At 45.0% G+C, this 21,684-nt stretch overlaps 2 protein-coding genes across 5 annotated transcripts; both read left to right on the top strand.

Annotated features, from left to right (window-relative positions):
- The first annotated feature begins 1,126 nt into the window (after positions 1 to 1,126).
- On the top strand, positions 1,127 to 2,195 carry LOC136457372 (glucan endo-1,3-beta-D-glucosidase-like). Its single transcript, XM_066457398.1, has 2 exons — positions 1,127 to 1,432; positions 1,677 to 2,195. The coding sequence occupies exons 1-2, from the start codon at positions 1,357 to 1,359 to the stop codon at positions 1,964 to 1,966; spliced, it is 366 nt and encodes a 121-aa protein (XP_066313495.1). The 5' UTR covers positions 1,127 to 1,356; the 3' UTR covers positions 1,967 to 2,195.
- Positions 2,196 to 3,971: 1,776 nt separating this feature from the next.
- Positions 3,972 to 7,253, top strand: LOC136457373 (uncharacterized). Of its 4 annotated transcripts, none has more exons than XR_010759706.1 (7): positions 3,972 to 4,147; positions 5,788 to 5,893; positions 6,057 to 6,119; positions 6,245 to 6,292; positions 6,419 to 6,525; positions 6,642 to 6,705; positions 6,888 to 7,253. XR_010759706.1 is itself a non-coding variant. In XM_066457400.1 (7 exons), exons 1-7 carry the CDS (start codon positions 4,023 to 4,025, stop codon positions 6,926 to 6,928), a joined length of 501 nt encoding a protein of 166 aa, XP_066313497.1. In that variant the 5' UTR covers positions 3,997 to 4,022; the 3' UTR covers positions 6,929 to 7,253. The 4 variants fall into 4 exon arrangements, 3 of the variants coding, with proteins under 3 accessions (XP_066313497.1, XP_066313499.1, XP_066313498.1); XM_066457400.1 differs by having other exon boundaries at positions 3,997 to 4,147; positions 6,419 to 6,472; XM_066457402.1 differs by having other exon boundaries at positions 4,011 to 4,151; positions 6,419 to 6,472.
- The last annotated feature ends 14,431 nt before the right edge of the window (positions 7,254 to 21,684 follow it).

Raw genomic sequence — 21,684 nt, forward strand, 5'->3', positions numbered from 1 at the left:
TAAGCAAATAAGCAATGGTAGGCTTTTGATATTTGCCGTTGTAAGGCCCAACTGCCCAAGGATAATGAAATATACAGGGCAGGGCATGTGTTTGGCACTAGATGGCCTGGCCTATAGATAGCCATCATGTGTTTGGTGTTGCTTGTGGCATACTGTTCTTTTTTCAGTTGAGAAGTATCGTGTGACATGAGAATATTATTGATCTCTTTTGTGTTTGCCTCTACTGATCTTGATTGGTGTTCACATGAAGTTTTTATATAACCTGCTTTTCTTTCTTTCTTTCTTTCAGAACCAAGGTTTCCAAATGTTGAAAATATATATCTGGCTGAAATCAATTCAATCTTTCCATGCGAAGTGGGCAAAATTGGTGTTGCAGGGCAAGGGGACAAATGTGGATGGGAATAAGAGGAAGAGCAAAGGGCAAAGGCAGATAGAAAAGGCGTATAGTATAGACAAGGAGGAACAGAGCAAGCAAGGTATATGCATTCAACATCTTTTACGGGCAGCAGGTGGTACTGGTTTCTGGATCTACCTCATTGGTGGTTATGGAACATCCACATGGGTAAAGTAACGTATGATTTGGTAATCATCATGACTTTTTGTTTGGTTTTGGTATGGAGCATGTCGTGCATGTAGAGCCATCAGTAAATACAGAGGAACTCTGTGGGTACTAAAGTGAACAGTGGGCATAAATAGATAGGGAAGTAAACTCACGTTTGGAAGAATCATCAACAGGAGGAGCAGTGCCTTCTATCCCCCATTGCATAACACCTGTTTGGCTGTTTTGACTACATAACAGGGAATGGGGACAGAGGAAGGAAAGCAGTAGAAGTCGGGATCCACCAAGGCTAAGCTTTGTGATGAGGTGAGGTGAAGTGACAAGTGAGGGACCCAAGAAAAGGCCACTGCAGAGTTAAGAGACAGACTTGAGAGGGAGAGATGCAAAGAGCAGAACAAAATCGGCAGCAGTATTTGCTATGGAAGTGAAGCAGGAGCACATGGTAGGGTTGCCTTGGGTTGAAGCCAGAGACAGAGACCTTACCTGTGTCTGTGTGGTACACATGCGTGTAGCATGACCGTCCAGCAAGCAAATTAAGCAAATGCAAGCAGCAGTGTGTCACCTACTCAGCTCCACTCAAGGTCCAGCGGGTGCGGTGCGGGAGTACATTTCCTCCGTTCCCCAGCCTCCCCCCACCCAAAGGTCCAAGGACTTGTTCTCTATAAACCAGAAGAGAACCTGCAGGCAGGCGTCCTGTGTAGTGCAGAGCACTCCGTCTGATCTAGTGATCTGTCTCCACAACAACGAGTGCACTGTCCACCCAGCCCAGCTCTTGCTTGCTGCAGAGCAAGAGCAAGATGGCAAGAGGTGCTCGGCCATCTGCGCGGCTCCTGCTCCTCTCCCTGGGGCTTGTGCTCCTCTACTTCAGCTCAGGTAATTTCACTGCCGGTTACTGGTTTTAATTTCTTCTGATTCCTGAACCCCGCTTTCTTCTCTGCCACACCTTTTCCTCTACTCTTCTCCTTGTTCCATTTCATTCTTAAGAGTAAAGGTTTCCCTTTTTGGGGATTGCCGTGCTGTGTGTCAACTGTTGATTGATAGTGCTCCAGTACCCACCAGTAGCTTGTGCTGCCTTGGCATTTGGAATTGCTTGATTGGAACTGTTTTGATTTTGTAGGAAGCAGCGTTGGCGTCGCTGATGCCCAGAAAACGTGGTGCGTGGCCAAGCCGTCGGCGTCCAACGATATCCTGTCTCTGAACCTCAACTACGCGTGCTCCCAGGTGAGCTGCGCCGTGATCCAGAAGGGCGGGCCGTGCTACTACCCGGACAACCTGGTGTCGCGCGCCGCCGTGGCCATGAACCTGTACTACGCCGCCAATGGCAGGCGCCCCTGGAACTGCTACTTCAACAACTCGGCGCTCGTGGTGCAGTCCGATCCCAGCTATGGCTCCTGCACCTACTACTGATCGATTGCCCTCCTCTCCTCTCCTCAAGTTGCATGCAGCTCTTACTCTTTTGTAGAGCTGCAGATGGTCGATCGACGAGACGAATGGAAATCTAATCCCTGTGTTGTGTTGCGTAATTGTGTCGCGTCGTAGCAAAAGTTACTCTCCCTTGTATTGTTCCATCCAGTTGATATGATGTTGAGTGCGCTGAGCCATAGATATTATATAATAACCACACCAGCTTACTGCTTACGTTTGGAGATGCATGCATGCATGTGATTGTGTATTCAAGGACAGGGTGATTGCAAATGAAAGAAGAAGAGTTTTTTTTCCAACCTTCTTAGCGAGATTGATGGTAATGGTACATTGAGCAAATTAACTAAAGTGATGCATGGGCTTGTTTCTTTTGTCATCAGCAAGACAGCAATCATTCATAAATCTGCCATCTCAGATTGATCATGATATACCAACCGCTGGCTGTAGCGTCCAGAGAGATCACTGCCAATGCAAGCCAATAGTATCCACAACAACGCATGGCATCCTTATCCTTCTTTTTTTTTTAAAAAAGAAGAAGAAGAAGAAGTGCAATAGTATCGTATAATTTGACTGCAGATCTAGTGGCAATCGCAACAACGAGGAAGATTTTTCTTGGCTCGATCATCAGGAGTATATATATGTAGGTAGAGCTCCATTGAGCAGTAGTCGATCAGCAGTCCAAAATTAGGCTATTTCAAGCTTCTTCTCACTATGGTGGTTCATTCTAACATAATAATAACCTGCTTGGATCTGCTCATCATCGTCAACATCATGCGATGCATATTATCTCTTCTCTTGCCCTGATTAATACAGCAGTTTATTTGTTTATTTTTATCTATATATCTCCTCACTAGTTCATCCGATCCGATGCGATCTCTGGAGGGTAACAAACATCGTCCCTGTTCGCTTAGCTTATAAGCCGTACCTTTTCAGTCAACGAACAGTATTTTTCTGTCACAATAAATCAGTCAATAGTACTTTCAAGCCATGACTTATCAGCCAAACGAACAGGGCAATATTCATGTCTAATTTCGCAGTATGTATCCCTCGTGGTAGCGCAGAATTGATCTATATATAATATAACCAGTGATCTTCATGAAGCATCTGCAGAATTAAGGTGACCATATGCATGCATTCGTACTGTGAGTATGAGATCGATCTGGTTGTACAGTAATGGCTAAATTTGCCTTTTAAATCTAGGGTATAAAGTTTGGGGATGTCACGTGGGGTGTCGTATGGGGTGTTCGGATACTAATAAAAAAACAAATTACAGAATCCATTAGTAATCCGTGAGATGAATTTATTAAGCCTAATTAATCTGTCATTAGCATATGTGTTACCGGAGCACCACGTTGTCAAATCATGAACTAATTAGGCTTAAAAGATTCATCTCGTAAATTAGTCGCAATTTGTGCATAGTTATTTTTTTAGTCTATATTTAATACTCCATGTGTACAAACATTCAATGGGATATAGAGTAAACTTTAGGGAAGGAACTAAACAATGGTCTAAGTAGCTAGCTAGCGCGCGATCATATTGATAGCGGTACCCGCTTTCTATTCCATCACCCTGTTCGCTGATGTTGAAATTTGACTTATGCTGATGCTTATGCTAAAATGTTACTGAGAGAAAAACGTTGTTCGATAAGCTAAAAAGTAGTTCCGAATGAGGTTAAGTGAACAGAGGGACATATCTTTCTTAATTCCGCCGGTACATCATCAACCATGCATCCATCCATCCATCCTCTTTCTTCTTTTGTATATTATTATCAACAAAAAGCATCGCCAACCGTACCGTCTGGCTATGGCGCCTTTTGGCTAGTGCCAAATACACTACAGTACGTAGTAGACTGAAATCGTGTGGGTGTGGGCCCCACCCTGTTAAATACTAGTCCTTTTTTTTTGTTTGCACAATAGTTGGAGAAGCAAGTGCTTATCTTATGTATGTCCCCATCATCGTCATCGTCATCGTCATCGTCATATGCATAGCCATGGCCAATGGGAGTGTAGGAGGACCCAGCCAACGATGCCAGCCATGTGCAATGCAAGTGGCGAGGAGCCAGAGAAGAGGGATGGCCGGCCCCGGCCCCGGCCCCGGCCCTGGGCGGCTGCGGCTGGGCGAACGCGAACCGAACGAGAGATGCCATGCCGGATGCCGGAGGGTAGGGTAGGTAGGCCCCACCCCACACGCTCTCCCTGAGTCCCTGTGTGTTGTGCTCGTGGTCTCTTTCTTGATCCAGATCCGGACCGATCGATCCATCCAAATCACCCTTCCCTTCCGGCCTTCCCCTTCCTCTTCTCTTCCACCACCTAGCAGGCAGCAGCGGCGGCGGACTCGTCGTCGTCCTCAATTCTCCTTGGATTCGATCAAATTCAAAATCCTCGTGCTGTGCTGAGTGCTGTATTGGCCCCGCCGTGGTTGCTCTGTACTGGACTCGATTCCTCACTCCTGTCCCGAGTTGTGCTGTGCTGTTGACCAGACGGACCGCAGGAGATTCATCCCGTCCCAGCACACGCTTCTCCTTGTGCTGCTCTGGTAAGCAACCGCCCTACCTCTGCTTGCTGCTTGCTTGCTTCCATGGATTGATTATTACAGTACATGCTGTTACTCTATGAGCAAGCCCTCCTCAACCCCAAATCTCCGATTTCAATCATGCGGATGGAATATGGATGGATGGATTACTTTGCTTTGCTGCGTGGCGTCCACGTTATGAGAACCAACAATTTCGCTCTGGACACCCAAACCCAACCGCAATGGGATGGATCCCCTTGTTAAATTTAACTTACTCTGCCAACGGACTCTTGGCTGAAATGGCTAGAGCGGCCGCATGGCACCCCAGCGACCCGGGTTCGACTCCCAGAGGGAGCGGATTTACGTGGTCTAGGTAAAAAAAAATCCCCTCGTCCGACTCACTCAAAGCACGGTGGTTCCGAACCATCTCACGCGGTGAACGGTCCCGTGTAAGGGTGCAGGGGCGGAGGTTCGGGGATTTTCTTGATCTGCGTGAGAGATCTTCTCTACCAGGCATTGCGCGGGAGCCGTCTTACCCCCCGCAGGTCAAGTTTTTTTTTTTAAATTTAACTTACTCTATGTATAAACACATGTGTCCTACGACCACAATTGGGTCCCCTTGATTTAGCTAACTACTGTATGCTCCAGATTCAACCGCAGGCACTTGTTTGACTTCACATGCATGCACACTACTGTATGTTCCAAGTCACCTTTCAAAGCCATGTCATACCAGTTTCCTTTACTACTTGTTACTATACTCTATTTCTTCTCTGGATATCGCACTAACTGATGAGTGAACATCACACACACCGATCCTTCAAACATCCATCACACGTAGTGAAAGGCTGAAAACACACAATTGGTGGTGGGGGTTGATATCTCAAATAATCATACATGATTTCTTTCTTCACTACTCCTAGGAAAGAGAAGCCAAGTCAAGTAACATGCATCACCAAAATGTTCTAAACAAACTGAGCTATTGATATTATCAGCTGGTGGGGATGCTGGAGTAACTTGTTCAACACCAAAAGAATAGGAACATACTGCCTCACCAATTCAGAAAGCACCACTTAGTTTGCCTTTCTGTTCTAAGCCATAATACTGCATTGACATTATTACACAATTATTTCCTCCATTAGCTTCTTCGTCCTTTCTTGAGTTATGTATGTGTCCACAACTTTATGCCTTATATAAGTTTGCCCTTTTACCATGATGCATGCCTTTTTTTTATGTGAACGTTGACATAATGACATTAGCTTCTTGTTTTTCTCAACATACAACAAACACAAAAATAGCATCATGTCGGAGATGAAGGACTCCAATGCGCCTGCTGCACTTGATGGAAATCCTCAACCTATGGACCAAACTGAAGACAATTCTATGCCCTCAGCTCAGCAACAGGTTATTTTCTGCACTAGTCCTGGAGATTATACAGTATTATTACGTACAGTAATTTCAATGGCACTCCTGCACTCTTTTGGTGATGGAATAACCATGCATCCAAATTGCTTTAAGTAAGTGGCATGATAGGTTGTACTGAACATAATAATGTTTCTGTGGACAGGAAGAAGCAATCAAGAAGAAGTTTGGAGGACTAATGCCAAAAAAGCCACCACTCATCTCAAAGGTTCCTTGCTGACATTTTTTTTTTCACATTATCCCAAGATAGATGAAATAGGAGAGGAGCAGAGCCAGATAACATCCGCATAAGGAAAGTGCTGTTGTAATAAAATTCTCTTTTTGTAACTGTAGGATCATGAGCGGGCCTACTTTGATTCTGCTGACTGGGCTCTAGGAAAGGTATTTGCTGTTACCCTTCTTCTCTTTAATTTCTGTGGCTTCAGTACGTTTAATCTAGCGAGTTGAGGGCGCAAGTTTAGAACTTGCATGAATTAGTACCATGCATGACACTTTGGTTGTGTACAGCAAGGTGTCGCTAAACCAAAAGGACCACTGGAGGCACTTAGGCCAAAGCTGCAGGTATCACTCTGCTATCTATATGTAATGTACATATGGCCAAAGCCTAAGTGATGGTGTGTGTTCTGGTTGAGGTTCAGCTAAAATTACTCACTCCGATCCCCTGTTCAACACACTGATGTACTGTAGATGACATTATGTTGCCTTTTTTTTTTCTGGTTTATTGTTTCAGCCAACACGCCAACAGCAGCAACAACGTGCAAGGCGCTCTATTTACACTTCGTCAGAAAACGAGGGTATGTACTTTGATTTGTTGATGATGCCTTAGCTTGATTCTGGTCCTTGTGCACAAGCAAAACAGAGCTAAGATAATCTAAGCAGAGTATATGCATATATAGAGGTTTACTGGTAGAGTAGTAAATGAAGATGGGCGCTAGTTCTCTGTATTGTTTGTAACATATAACATGCATGGTTGCAGACGGAGATGGTGCTGGTGCTGAGGATATGAGCATCAACTGAAGTGGAGTTGAATCTGTAGGACGTGGGTACGGTTGTTACAGAATCGCAGCTTGCTTTGGCCACTGCCTGAATTGATTGATGAGGAAGTCGTCAGTATATGCCAAGTGTTGTATTTTCCTTTGCAATTGAAGGACAGAGGGTGATTCATCTCTATACATATACATGAAACTAAATGATTGACTGCTGGGTTAATGAGTTGAACATTTGATATGCATGATGATATGGCCTATTATGTACTACTATATAAAAATTACTGCATAGTATTTTTATTATCTGTGGATAGACGTATATATATATTAAAAATAAAGTGCGTGTATTGTTGACATCTATGTGTTATTGTTACTGTTAATTGGTGATTACGGATGGTGTTGCATTGGTGGAGCTGCGTTGGTTAATTGACTGGTGGTCGTGGAGGAGGATTGGAGAGGAACGGGACACCTCCTCCAGCACCCCGGTCGCGGGAGCGGGAGGCCCAGGGTCCAGGCCCGGGCGGGAAAAAGCAACAGGTGGCGGCGCAGCGCCACGCAGCAGAGGATCTACACGGCCGGCGCCTAGACGCGCTCCGCGCCACGCCTGAGCACCATACGCGCGCTGTCGGAAGCGGAGAGGTGTGATAGTCGCCTGCTCTGCTCCTCATGATTTGTAAAGTCTTGTTTCTGCCCTTCATCGCTGTCACCTACGAACTGGCTGCTGCTGCTACTAGTACTAGCTAATACTACTTGTATCTGTTATGACCTGCTTAGACTATCTCCGACAGCAACATCCAAAATAAAGACCTATTTCACGTTTGATAGTGTTACACATAAAATGTTTAATACCTATTTTTTATCTTCTCCAACAACACGACCCAAAAGAGAACCCTTTCTGCAAATAAGTCTCCAAGAGAGATGATGCTCATATTTGGGTTGTGACTCGGCTGCTATCCAAAATGGGTCTCGCATATAGGTACTTTGTTGAAGGCCGATAAGACCCATTTTAGGTTTAGATGCCCATATAAATCACCTGTTGGAAACGGTCTTACTTACGTTACGTTGGTGTTGTACTTCATTTAGTACCTAGAAGAAGAGAAGAAAGAAAAATGAATGATAGAGTGAAACGACGGTGGCATACAATGTTGTGCGTGGAAATTGGAAAATCGAGCCGTCTTCAGGATCACTATATAGGCTTCACAATTGTCGTGTTTGTTGGGTTTGAATCACCCACCGCCTCCACCCTCCCTTCCTCTTCTATTGCGGCCTCGCTTACCCAATTGCAATCGGTTTCGGGCTCCTCCCTTCCCCTCTTCTGCATATAATATATTGGATGGATCCAAGCACAAACCAAAACCCAGATATCTGTAGCGCCGGAAGAGAGAGAGAGGAGAGAGCCATGCCGGTGCGCAAGGCCAGCTTGCATCCGCCTGCTCTTGATGGCGACGGCGACGACGACGCTGAGGGCCACGGGGGAGAAGAAATTCAAATCCCTTGGGTGCTCCTCGAAGACGCCACCTACGTCGCCGACTGCCGCAACGCCACCACCGCCTACACACATACTAGGTCGGGCGCACAGATCCAGGTCACTTTCTGCTTTGCCCGCCCACCGCGCGTCTCCTACGTCAGCGTCTACCACCATGGCCATGCTACTAGTAGTAGCAAGGCAAAGGCAAAGGAGAAGGAGGAGGTGATCGTCTGCGATCCCAGGGTCCTCTCCATGGATGCCAACCTCGTCCTCCTCAGCATCGCCCTCGGCCCTTTGCCCGACCTCTACATCTATCGCCCCGCTGACGAAGGCGACGAGGGCCCCTCGCTCACGCGGCTCTAGCAGCCGCCAGGGAAAAATAACGGCGAGAAAAAAACGAGATTTCCAATAATCCCGTTTCTCGTCTGAGCCTAGTAATTTCAGTTACCGCTCAAATTTTTCGGCCATTTTAAATTTGGGCCTACGAAAAAAGCCCGCTAGATGGCCGGCCCAAATACCCACCTCCATATATATATTCCTCAGTCCTTCTCTAACCCTAAAGCTTATCCATTCGTCCATCGGACTCATCGCCGCGGCTACTGCTGCCGTCGCCGCCGCCTGCCACTCGTCTCCCTCACCAAGGCTGCTTGGTCGTGCAGGAGCTGCACTGGTGCTTCAACGCTGCTTGTTCTTGTTTGCTGCTCGTCTCCCTCCCCAACGTTGCCCTCCATCCTCACGACCTCACTGCTCGATTTCCATAGGTACAATAGCTATATTTCCATTTGATTTTGAGAGTCTACTGGTTGACGTGTTCATTTCAAGCTTTGTGTGTGTACTGCCAGGACGTGTGCGTCTCTTCTGTGATGGTGACTGGGGGCAGGGATGAGGATGCATGTTCACGCCCTCCAGCTTGTCAACCTGCTACTCGAGGCGAGGGTGATGCTTCATCGAGTGGTGTTGCTGGTAGAGTGCCGATGATAGACACTAGTGCTGCAGTTGAGGTGGTTGCAAAAAATGGTAAATCAACACATTGTTGTATGACTATGGGAGATTCATAGTAAATGTTTAACTTTCTCAATTGTTGTGCACATGTTGATGACCACCAAGCTATTTGAATGATAATTTTGAATGAATTTGATGGCAACAAAATTTATCTATGATATCTAAAATGAACTATAGAGGTTTTGCCAATGCCAATAGCTAAACTCCTTTTGTTGCAACAGTAGCACATAAATGATTTTTTTATTATGCAGTTCAAGAAAATGTGTTAAATAGCATGTGGTGTTGCATGACCTGCAAGCTGACTGTAATGATTTTGAATGAACTTGATGCCTACAAATTGTATCTATGATATCTAAAAATGGACACTGCATTTGGTGCTACATGACAGTAGCACATAATTGATTTTTTTTCTATTATGCTACTCAATATAATGTGTTAACACTACATGTGGTGCTATATGGAGATGAGTGAAGTTAAGCGGACCAATTGAGGTCACTTGGAGCCATGGAGAGCCTTTTCCCCACCCTCATGGTGCATGCTTTAAGTGCTTTTATTGTTTCAAAAAGGTAAATGGTGGAGGTGTGACTCGTCTAAAGGAGCATCTCGCCGGAGTGACCGGAAATATAGCAGATTGCCCAAATATGCCAGCTTATATTAAGGATTTAATGTCAAGTGAACTTGTGAAAGGAAAAGTCAGGAGGAAAAGAAGTAGTCAAATTCGTCTCTTTGTTGAAAAGGAGGTTATGGCAGCAAACATAGGCTATGGTAGGCCAAGAAATGCTCTTGATGAAGCAACACAACTTGAGACAGCAATGGGAGAATCACTGAGGGGATGTAATTCTACCTTGGAAAATAATAGTTCTTCACCTTTTGGGAGGCCAAGTGGTAGTGGGGCTACAAGTTGTTCAGGAAATCATCAAACTAGGATTGATAGGTTCTACTAAAGTCCCCAAAGTGCTTCCAATGCTCCTTTTGACATTGATTTGGCATGTAGTAGGACACAAGCTCAGCCTCAAGTAGATGTTATGCTAATGGGGGGTGCCAAAGAGAAATTTGGGAAATCTTGGGCAAAATGGTTCCACGCTAATGATATTCCTGGAAGGAAAGCTGACTGCCCGTACTTTCGATCAACACTTAAGTTATCACAACAGCTTGGAGAGGGAGTACAAATTCCAACCGAAAGAGAAATAGATGGCCCATTATTAGATATGAATTTTCAAGACGTGGAGGCTCACATGAGTCGATTTAAGGAAGACTGGCATTAATATGGTGTTACCATCATGTGCGATTCGTGGACAGGTAAACTATCTTGCTATCCATGATGAATGCAATTGTATTTGTGCATTTACTTGTTTTTTTTTTATTTTTGTCCATGATGATTGCTGATTTTAGCTATCTACCGTTATAGTTTTTCCTTACTGTCCATACTTGAGTGCTGATTTTAGTTATCTACAGGTCCTACCTTGATGTCCATTATTAACTTCATGGTCTATTGCAATGGACGCATGTTCTTTCTCAAGCCTGTAAATGCAACTGGGTTGATCCAGAATGCATATTACATTCACTCAATCTTTAGAGAGGTGGTTCATGATGATGTTGGGGGAAAATGTGTTGTTCAGATTGTCACAGATAATGGTGCTAACTATAAGAAAGCATGTAGGATGATCATTGCTGAGTTTATACATATTACTTGGCAACCATGTGCAGCTCATACTATCAAATTGATGTTGAAGGACATAGTGACCTATCACTACTGGAAACTCAAATATTTCTATGGGTGACGAATTTTTCTGTGCGTTTTTTCGGTACGCACAGAAAAAATACGATTATTCTGTCGGTTTCAAAATATCCTGACAGAAAAATATGAAAATCCATAGAATAATTATATGATTTTTCTGTGAGTGACAATACACACACGGAAAAATAAGCACTCATAGAAAAATACAATTTATTCTATTGGTTCTTTAAAAACGCACAAAAAAATATATGCAAATAAATAAAAAAATAAAGAAAGTCCCGTCTTCCTTTGCACCCGTCCTGCACCCGAACCCCAACGCCCCCTCCCCCTCCCTTCTTCCTCCGCACTTGAACCCCAGCGCCCCCTCCCTTCTTCCTCGGCACCTGGCCCCCAACGCCCCTCCCCTCCCAGTCGCCGCCCCTCCCCTTCTTCTCCCCTTCTTCCCTGGCGCTGCCCCTCCCTAGCTTTCTTCTTCCCCGGCGCCCCCTCCCTCTCCTGGATCCGACCCTCCCTCTCTCGGATCCTACCAGTGGAGGTCGGTGGCAGCCGGATCTAGGCTCTGGTGGTGGCGGGCGGCGTGCGTCGTGGCGGCGGGCTTCGTGGTGCTGGCATGGTGGTGGTGGTCCCCGGCGCCGCCCCTCCCCGGCCTTCTTCCCTGGCGCCGCCCCTCCCTCTCCTGGATTTGGCTGGTGGAGGCTGGTGACGGCCGAATCTGGGCTCTGGTGGTGGCGGGCAACGTGCGGTGTGGTGGCGGGCTTCATGGTGCTGGCGTGGTGGTGGTGATCCCCGGCGCCGCCCCTCCTCGGCCTTCTTCTTCCCCGGCGCCGCCCTTCCCCGGCCTTCTTCCCTGGCGCCGTCCCTCCCTCTCCCAAATTCGGAGCTGTTGGAGCTACTACCACCATGGGTATGTATTCACTACTGGAGCTGCTTCCTCCACTGCTTCTATTTTATTAGCAGTAAGATGACCTCTTGGTTGCATTATTGGGTTGTTCCAGCTGGTTTATTAGTAGTAGCACCTCTGATTTGTTGTATGAAGAAACTGCACTGCCATTTTGATTCATGAAAATCACAAGTAGAACTATACTAACATAATTCACGATTAGTAGTGCATCAAATATTTCTTGAACATGTATGAGCAATGAGCTGTCAGTTTGACCCAAATGGGAGCTCTTCATTGTCTTTTATCAGTAACTTGACATCTTTGAAAATCACAAGTAGAACTATACTAACATAATTTACTGTAATGTAAGAAATAAACATGGATGGACCACTCAAATAATGTCATTATATTTGAATTTGAGGGAGCAATGTAATAAGAAGATTTTACTGCAAAGTTAAAATACAATTTTAACTTGTTTGTTTTGCTACCCTGGTTGCTTTTCAGGTGAGATGCTATGAAAACAGTATCTTGAATATCTTGCATATATCAACCTGATCAATCATTTTGATATGTGATATTTGCTGAGCTGAGATGATATGGAACCCCAGTCTCGTGCTGCGCTGCTCTCCCCTTCCCTAACTATGCCTTATGACTTTTTTGTTTTGTACTACTCTTGAGTGGCTGTGATGAATCAAGTTTCCATTAGAGAACTTCTGCACTTTAGCACCTTATGAGCTGGTACTTGGGATATTTTGTTTTGTTTGTTGCTTAACTAGGATGGCTTGTACTAGTACAAGCAACCAGTTCTGTGGCCAGTTCAATTCCCATTAGAGAGAGAGAGAATTAAATTAAGTTCCAGGTGAAATTAAGTTGCAGTTGTCATGCTGATAATGGGTAAATCTGAGCCATTTCTCGAGTTCTTTTGCTCCAGATAAAATATATGTAGTTCTTGTGCTTTTGACATACTGCTCTCTAATGGATCCAGAATGACCAATAGTTTCTTTTCTATTAGCTCGGTTCAATAGAGCTCTATGATTTTTGCATTGCTATTTGTAGAAGAACATGACTTTTTTACATGCAAATCATATATTTGTTGCCTTGGACTATGAAACTTAGGTAATACTTTCAAATGTGAAATTTCTGGAGATAGTCACTGTCTTGTGGTATTTCTTCTATGAAATTTTGATAATTATATACTTTCAAATGTGAAATTTCTGGAGATGGTCACTGCCTATGTGGCATTTCTTCTGTGAAATTTTGGTAATTATATACTTTTAAATGTGAAATTTCTAGAGATGGCCACTGCCTGCATGTCATTTCTTTTGCACTTGTAGATTTGTAAGTTCTTCCTATCTCTTGTAGTTGTACTGCTTTGTGAAAGATAGAAGTAATTATGGGCAGCATTTGTATTATGAAAACTTGAGTATGTGTAAGAACTAAGAAGCTTGTATGCAATGGCCACTGCTTTAGGCTCCTACCATAGTCCCAACACTGCACGGTTTAATACTAATTTTGTTTGCTTGACTGGATCCTGCATTAGACTTGGCATTTGGTCTTCCAATTCCATCTCCAGCATTCCAACCATTGCCTGATGGTGGCATCACATTGTTATAGGAGGAATCATGATCAGCATTTGTCTTCTTCTGTTTGTAAGTGCTTGGCTGCTCTTCCCATTGGCAGTTACAATCTGCCTTCTTTTTTCCCATTCCAGTTGCTGGGATCCTCCCAATTGCCATGGCCATCATCAGATTTCTTCTCCCAGGCACCATCACCTCCATCTCCTTTTCTTTTGTCCCATGTATTTTTTTATTTGCCCCATGGGTCATTTTTATTTGATGCCTCCCCAATTAGTAGAATATTTTGTGAGTTTTCATTTCTATTTAGATGCAAATCAAATTGGCTTGTGACCTGAGATGAAAGGTACTGAGCAGTCCCCACTATGCTCAATAAAAAGGCAAACTTCTTACAATACTAATGTTTTTTTGTTGACTAAAAATATGTCTTTGCTTAACAGGTAGAGATGGAGTGGAAGGTGAAGCAGTTTCTTTCTCCTTCCCCGCTGCCTCCCCTGACCTTGAGAGCCTCACACGAGGACGCGACCATAACGCCTCCTTCCACGAAATCGATCCCAGCGGCGGCGCCCCTCAGCCCCCAACACCACGATGCCCCTACAGCCTGCGCCCTCACGCTGCCAACGCCGCCCAGTGCCCAGTCCACCGTGCTGTGGTGCCGCCACTAGCTGGAGGTGGTGGGAGCCCTTCTGCTTTGGTGCCTGGTTCCTCCTCTCCTTAGTCCTTCGTTGTAGTATTCATGTTGAACATGTAGATGACCAGATATTATATCTGTATATATGATATATGTGCTAATAGATCAGACTTATTCTATTTTTGACATAAGTGTTGGCTCCATTCATGATGAACTACTGATTTGTGTATTATTTGAATGAAACCTTATTGGTCATGCACATAAATTACTGTACGAAAAATATATATTTTAATATGTTGTTGCTACTATTTTAAAATATTTTTTTGTGTGTTTAACTCTTTTTTCCTCTGAGGCTGGCTATACAGAAATATTATTTTTAATCTGGGCAAAATGAATTTTTCTGTGAGTTCACCTAAACCGATAGAAAAAAATCATGTGTTTTTCTGTGTATTTATTTCTTTTTTCTGTGTGGAGTAACACACACAAAAATTAGTTTTAATATGGGCGAACACAATTTTCCTGTGCGTGTAAGACCCACAGAAAAATTGTTTCTGATGGTGAACCCACAGAAAAAATCGATTTTCCTGTCATTCTATTTCTGTGTGTTATTTTCTGATGGTATACCGTCAGAAAAATATTTTTCCGTGGGTATTCGAATTTTTCTATGGGTTTTTGCACACACAGAAATATTCGAGTTTCCAGTAGTGTATATTGATGTCGAATATGTTGTGGACAGTGCAAAGCGATTTTGTAGGTTCTTGTACAAGCATAACAGGTAATTATTGTTACTACTATAATTGAGAAAGTTGTGTTGAAAAAAATTATAGTTTTGTAATGACTCTTCTCATTGTAGGGTGCATGCTATGATGAGAGAAAAGATAGGTGGGGAGCTCATTAGGTGGAATGCCACTAGGTTTGGCACAATTTTCATATTTCTTCAGAGTTTTTGGGATAGACAAGATAAGTTTAAACAATGGATGATATCTGATGATTGGGAGAGTTGACGGACGGCTAATGAAGAGGAACATGGTTAGGCATATAATTGTTTGACTTCCAAAAGATGGTGGAGTGAGATGGGGTTGGTGTTAAAAGCTGTCTCACCGCTCTATTCTATACTTCGTTTTGCTGATCAGCAGAAGGGTGCTTCAATATCTGGATTCCTTCCAATAATGTTAAGTTCTGTAGATGACATACGCGGCAACTTAAGTCATAATTCTGACCCCCTGTTACAAACTTATGCTTGATAAGTTAATGGAGGTAATCAATGGAAGGCTTCAATTTCTTGTCAATGATAATCTTATGATTGCAGATAAGGGCTAAAGTGAAACTTGTTCAATACATGTTCCTATTTCAAGCATTCCATCAATTTCTAATGTTGCTGAACTTATTTCTCTTATTAGTTGCTGCACTTAATCCTAAAGCGCTATATACTCACAAGCTTGCAAGAAGAACATCATATAGACATGCTTTCACATTGGCCTTCAAGAAGCTTGCAAGCTCATCTTCAAAAGCTTCTGCTGCAATTGACCAATATACTATTTTCAGCAAGCAAGGTGGGTTATTTGGAGGAGGGGAGGCTCGAAGATTGGCACTTAGTGGCAAAATGAGTCCAAGTAATTACATCTAAACTGCTGGTAATAATGAATTCAACATACTTTTGTCTTGCTGGTAGTAATTGTAACAAACCAAAAATCCATACACCAAAAATACCAACTACAAAATTTTTCTTAAAACTCCCATGTGTTGATAAGTGTCATATATAGAAACCCAACCAAAGAGATGCATTAGGTCTAACCCCAACCCAAGTCAACACATAAGCATGGCATGCCATATGTTAATCATGTTTATTTAAATGCTGACAAAAGAAACATAGCATACATTGTTAACTAAAATGGTGATTTGGATTTTCATCTGTTTTATGTAATGCCTAACAACTCCTTTAAAGAAATACACCATAAAGTAATTATTACTCAAACCAAAGAATAAATGTTTAAAAAGAAAAACCATTTCCATTTGTGTATAACAAAACTACACCTATTTTTGTTATACAAAATAGCTAAATAAATTCCTAATATATATATAAAAGAATGTTGTGGGCCTTATATCTAAAACTCTAATGAATTAGGTGCACCAATTTGGAATTTAAATTTCAAACCAAATTTGAATTCAAACAATGGAGAAGAAAAACAAAACAGAAAAAGGAAAGAAGAAGAAGCCTCACAGCCTAGCTTCACGCGCAGGTTGGCCCAACCCGCACGACCAAACCACCGGCCCAGCCCTCCACTTCTCCCCCTCCACTGGCCCACGCGAGCGGCTACAAGTAGGCCTGGCCTGACCGCGCGTGGCCCACGCAGCCAGCCTACACGTCGCTCACGCCCGCGCACCGCTCACACCTTGCCTACAGCTGCTGCCACACGGGCCCCACACATCAGCCACCCCTAGCCACAGTGTCGTCTTCCTCCACGCCGATCACTCCTCCGACCAAGCCCTGACCGGCGTGGCAGGTGCAGGCCAAGGGGTCACACAAATCTCCTGGCCTTGTCCCCTTGGCGCCGCGCCCACGCAACCATGCGTGGGCCATTGGATGCAATGCACGCGCCTCCGATCGCCCTCGATCTCCATCTGCCGTTCACCGAGCTCTATGGCCGAGCTTTGGCTATAAAAGCCCTAGCCCCGGGTGCCCTAGAGCTCTTCCATCGCCCTGCCGCCACTTGGTGGCTGTCCACTGTGCACCTAAGCCAAGAGAGAAGAGGGATAGAGGGAGAAGAAGGAGCGCCCGACGTCGTCGGTGTCACCGGAGCGGAGGACGTCGCCCCGATCAACCACGTCGACGTTGCTGCTCGGCATAGCATGGCCTCGTCTCAACATGGCCATGACCCTCCGCTGCATCACCTAGCCTCGCCGAGCACTACGCGGTGAGCACTTTACTGAGACCCCTCCCCAGCCAATCGACACGAGCTCGCCGACGTTTGAGACCCTACCGATGCCTCTGTGCACGCGGCCAGCCACCACCGAAGGCCGCCAGGGTAGCACTAGAGCACCGCTGTGTCCGCAATAGCCTCGTGAAGCTCACATGCACCACTGAGTCGCCTCTCCAAGGCCATAGCCACCTCACCGCCGTCGTCGTCGTGCCCGTAAGACCACCGCCGTGGCTAGCACACTACGGGACCCCGCATGCCATGTTAACCCCACCAATGAGGATGCCAAGGCTCGGTGGAGCTTTCACCCACATCAATCGCGCACCAGCATCGCTGGCGAGGCTCACCGGGTGCTCGCCGCTGGCGTGTAAGCCGTCATGGGAAAAACAGAGGAAAGGGGGTGAGATGGGCAACGCAGCCCTACGCTCGGTCCACCGTGAACCAGGCAAAGGAGACAGTAGCGTGGACACGGTCCACCACAGACTGTGTCTGCGGTCCATGGACCATGAACGCCAATCTACCATGAACCACACAGTGCGAGCCGCATGGTAGACGAAGCCCAATGGAGGCCCATGGCAACAACGTGGCGGCGCCACAGCATGCCACGTGTCCGAGTCGACCCGGCCTAGACCGGCCCAACCCGAGCCCGCCAGAGCCCGATTGAGACCCAGTCCGAGTTGACCGTTGACCGGTCAACGTTGACAGTTGACCTGGCCCCACATGTTAGTGTCACAAAGACTCGAGACCCACATGTCGGTAAGTGATGTCATGCTGACGTCCTGTCGATGTCACGCGGGTCCCACCTATCAGTAACAACACAGCCAAGGTGACGTCATGCTGACATCACGATAACGTTAGCTGCTGACATCAGCAGCACTAGCCCCACACATCAGTGACCCTGATCTGTTGACTGTTAACTCACCTGTTGACTTGACGTTGACTTTGACCGGACCCACATGTCAGTGACCTAAGGGCCCCTGGTCCCATCTGTCGGAACTGATGACGTTGATGACGTCATGATGACATCAGCAGGACCCCACTTGTCAGCTCAGAGCCGAGTCAATGACGTCATGCTGATGTCATGCTGATGTCAGCATGCCACATGGACTAGTCGCAACGTGACACGTGTCAGCCCAGGATTAATTCAGTCTTTTCCATTTTCAGAAATGATTTAAACTTTAGAAATTCATAACTAATTCATACGAACTCAGAAAAATGCAAGACCAGGACCAAAATTCATCTAAAATCAAGATCTACGCAATAAACTCATGTTTGAGTGCATTTGGCTCCTTTGAATTTTCATTGCTTCTTTGTGATATCCTATAGATGTCGCTAACGTGACTATAATGCGATCGATGCAGACTCGGAGGAGAACCAGACGGACGAGGATTGTGAGTACCGTGAGGAGTACGAAGATGACTACACTAAAGGTGCCATATCCCATCCAATCTCGTAGCACCTATTACGCATGACTAATATAGAACTGCTATTGCTTTACTTTACTGTTATAATCATACTATGATAGGACTTGCATGATAGTATGTTTACTTAATGGCCTCTACCTTGACGCAACCTTACCCCTGCATACCCTACTACTAGGCTAGACACACGCTCACTGCTATATTTCATTACTTGTACTTCTACTATGCTTATACTACATTAATGCGTGGGGTTATCTGAAATATGGGGAGAGTGCTGCGTGTGTGACTTGGGTGTGTGGAGGGTAAGGGTTATGTCGACCAAGTTGGAGTATACGATGAGCCTAGGGCAAGTCTTGCCATGGGGTGCTACCTAGGCACCCCTGGAATGGATACCTATGGTGGGTAAATGGTATATAAGGTGGTCCTGGGTGTGAACCTGTGATAGGAGGAGCCCGGGGTGGAGGTGCTGTGGTGGCACGATAAATGGAAACCCTGATAAAGACATTCTGGCTTAGTCAACCCTAAGGACTTACTAGTACTCAGATTCACTAGGAAGCCTTATGTACCACTCGCCCTATATAGTGCGGGATGACCGGACTACTTGGTAGGATATTGCCACTACTGCTAGGTTGATAGCGGATAGTGTAAGGAGGTACGAGGCGTGGAGGATTTTCCCCACACCCTTCCGAGACTTCATAGAGACCTTGTGGACCTGGCTCATGACTCATAGTTTTAGCCACCCCAGACTAGACTTCGGGTGTACCAGGGCTGAATGGTAGAGTGGCATTATCCTAGGCTAGCAAGCGGCCGGAATCAGCCCAGTTGACGACGGTCAGCAAAGAAGGCAGATCTTGTGGTTATGTGAAACCTCTGCAGAGTGTGTGGTTGATCGATCGATACATGTGCTGACTTGTTGGCTATGGACCTTTCCTGGGTTTTGCTTAAACTAGATAATGAGATGAGTCCTTCTCTTCTTCCCCCGTGAGAGAGTGTCAGTCATAGTCAGGGGCTACAGGCCTTGAGACAGTGATGAGAGGGAGTTGGCCTATCGACTGAGCGATGGTATTGTGGTGATGTGGTGATGACATGGAGATGGTGTTATATTAATCCCAGGATCAAAACCTGGCTCTAGAAAGGGAATGGGGTGGAATGGGTGTGGGAATGGTGTTAAAACTTGACCAACTATTATTATATACTTGATATGCTATTGCTTAGGAAACCCCAGCCTTATAGATTCCTTTTGATTATATTCAACTTGCATCCAATTTCCACAAAGCAATGCTCATAGGGTGGGAGTGGCCAGTACAAATTGTACTGATAAATTTTGGCACACAGGTTCTGCTGAGGAGTATAGCTCCGAGGAGTTTGACGGTTGAGGGGTCCGTGCCTACGCTCAAGTTTGACGATCTTATCTTCAAGCTGTTCTGAATGAATGCTACTTTTGATTCTGCCAATGCGGCAATGTAATAATTTATGTAATTCTGCACTATTTGTACTCTGATTTTATCGTTGTATGGATGTGATATTCGACTAGAATTTGGGTAATATGATCTACAACGGTCTTATTACACTTCGACTCTGTGGATTTCCCTTCGCGGAAATCAGGGTCGTGTCGATGCGGGACCCACAGGATACCCCGCAAGGGAGAGAGAAGATCTAGTCCAACTAGGATTCTTCCCATGTAATCTTAGTAGTAGAACTATTAAGTAATCCTACTAGGAAATCTCATTGTAAACCGACTAGGACTCTGGCCTTCTGACTATATAAAGGAGGGCAGGCTCTTGAGAGAGGAGGATGACAATTTTGTACAACACAACATATCACAATCAATCCAACGCAAAGGCTAACACCGACTGGACATAAGGTTATTACTCGATCTATGATCGAGGGCCTAAACCAGGATAAATCGACTGTCTCTTGCGTTAACCATCGAGTTCAGCATACGCTGAAGCCCGAACATACTGCCCCGGGTACCCCCATGGCAGGCTATCGGTGGTAAACATCGACAGGTCGCTTCAGTAATGAATAAGGATTTTATCTTGCCCTTTTTTTAGCCTCTATCAAGGGCCTCTATGGAAAGGTTAGATAAATCTGTTCCCTCATCTACAATTGGACTACAAATTTCCTCATGAAATTTTGAGCATATATCAACATTTGTAGTGATTTGGGCACATGAGAGCTGTGGTGTTTTGCTGACCAGACTTCAAGTATATTTGTTGTTTTGGTTCATGTGGTTGTAACATTTTGGACAACATACTACTTTAGTGCCTGACCAGTGGCCACAAGCATATTGTGCTATCTTGGTTCATGTACTTTTATGTTAATGTACTGTGTGTAGTATTTGGGACTATGGATTATGGATATGGACTACTTTTAAGTTAGGTTAATTCTCTTTGAACTTGTAATAGTTGGGATTTGGGACTATTAATCCAATGGACTATGTGGAAGGGAAGAAGTCAGATGACTATATGACGTGTTGGGTGAAAAATGATATTCTTGCATTTCTATATGTGTATTTTTCAATGTTAGCTGATTTGGACATAATCTATGCGTTATCCTGTGCAAATTCAGGTGTTTTTTTAAATTTGTCCGAAAAGAAAACGATAAACCGCTAGATTTTTCGATAAATCTGATAAACCCGTTTATCGGTGACCTTCGGTATTTTTTCCTTATTGGTAAATTGAACCTTGGCGGCTGCCCAGTGATCGCTTCGATACCACTTAGGTTGGTGTGCTCAGCGGGCACACCATCCGCCGCGACGACCATGACTTGGACGACAGAAGCAGGGGCCTCTACATGGTCGCTGCTTTTTGTTATGCCAACTTTGGCCAACAACCTGGGACACCAACTCTATGTCTACGACTCCAAGTAGCCCGGATCTTGGAGGACACACACAGTCTCAGTGGACGAGCAACATTCCTAGAAACACGGCGAACAAGACAGCTACATCCTACACCAAAACTGCAAAGTCATCGCTATAGGAGGGGAGCATGGCACCATGGGCCTTTGTCGACCTCTGGCAGGGCATTATGCTCTGTGATTTGCTTCTGGTCAAAGACAACCCCAGGCTTGGGTATATCAAGCTTTCGCCGCCTCTCCTGCCAGATGGTGTAAGCATGGCATGTAATCCTGAGTTCTTGCTTATTCCTTTTTGT

The sequence above is a fragment of the Miscanthus floridulus genome, chromosome 6 (genome assembly GCF_019320115.1).
Source record: "Miscanthus floridulus cultivar M001 chromosome 6, ASM1932011v1, whole genome shotgun sequence".
Lineage (NCBI taxonomy): Eukaryota > Viridiplantae > Streptophyta > Magnoliopsida > Poales > Poaceae > Miscanthus > Miscanthus floridulus.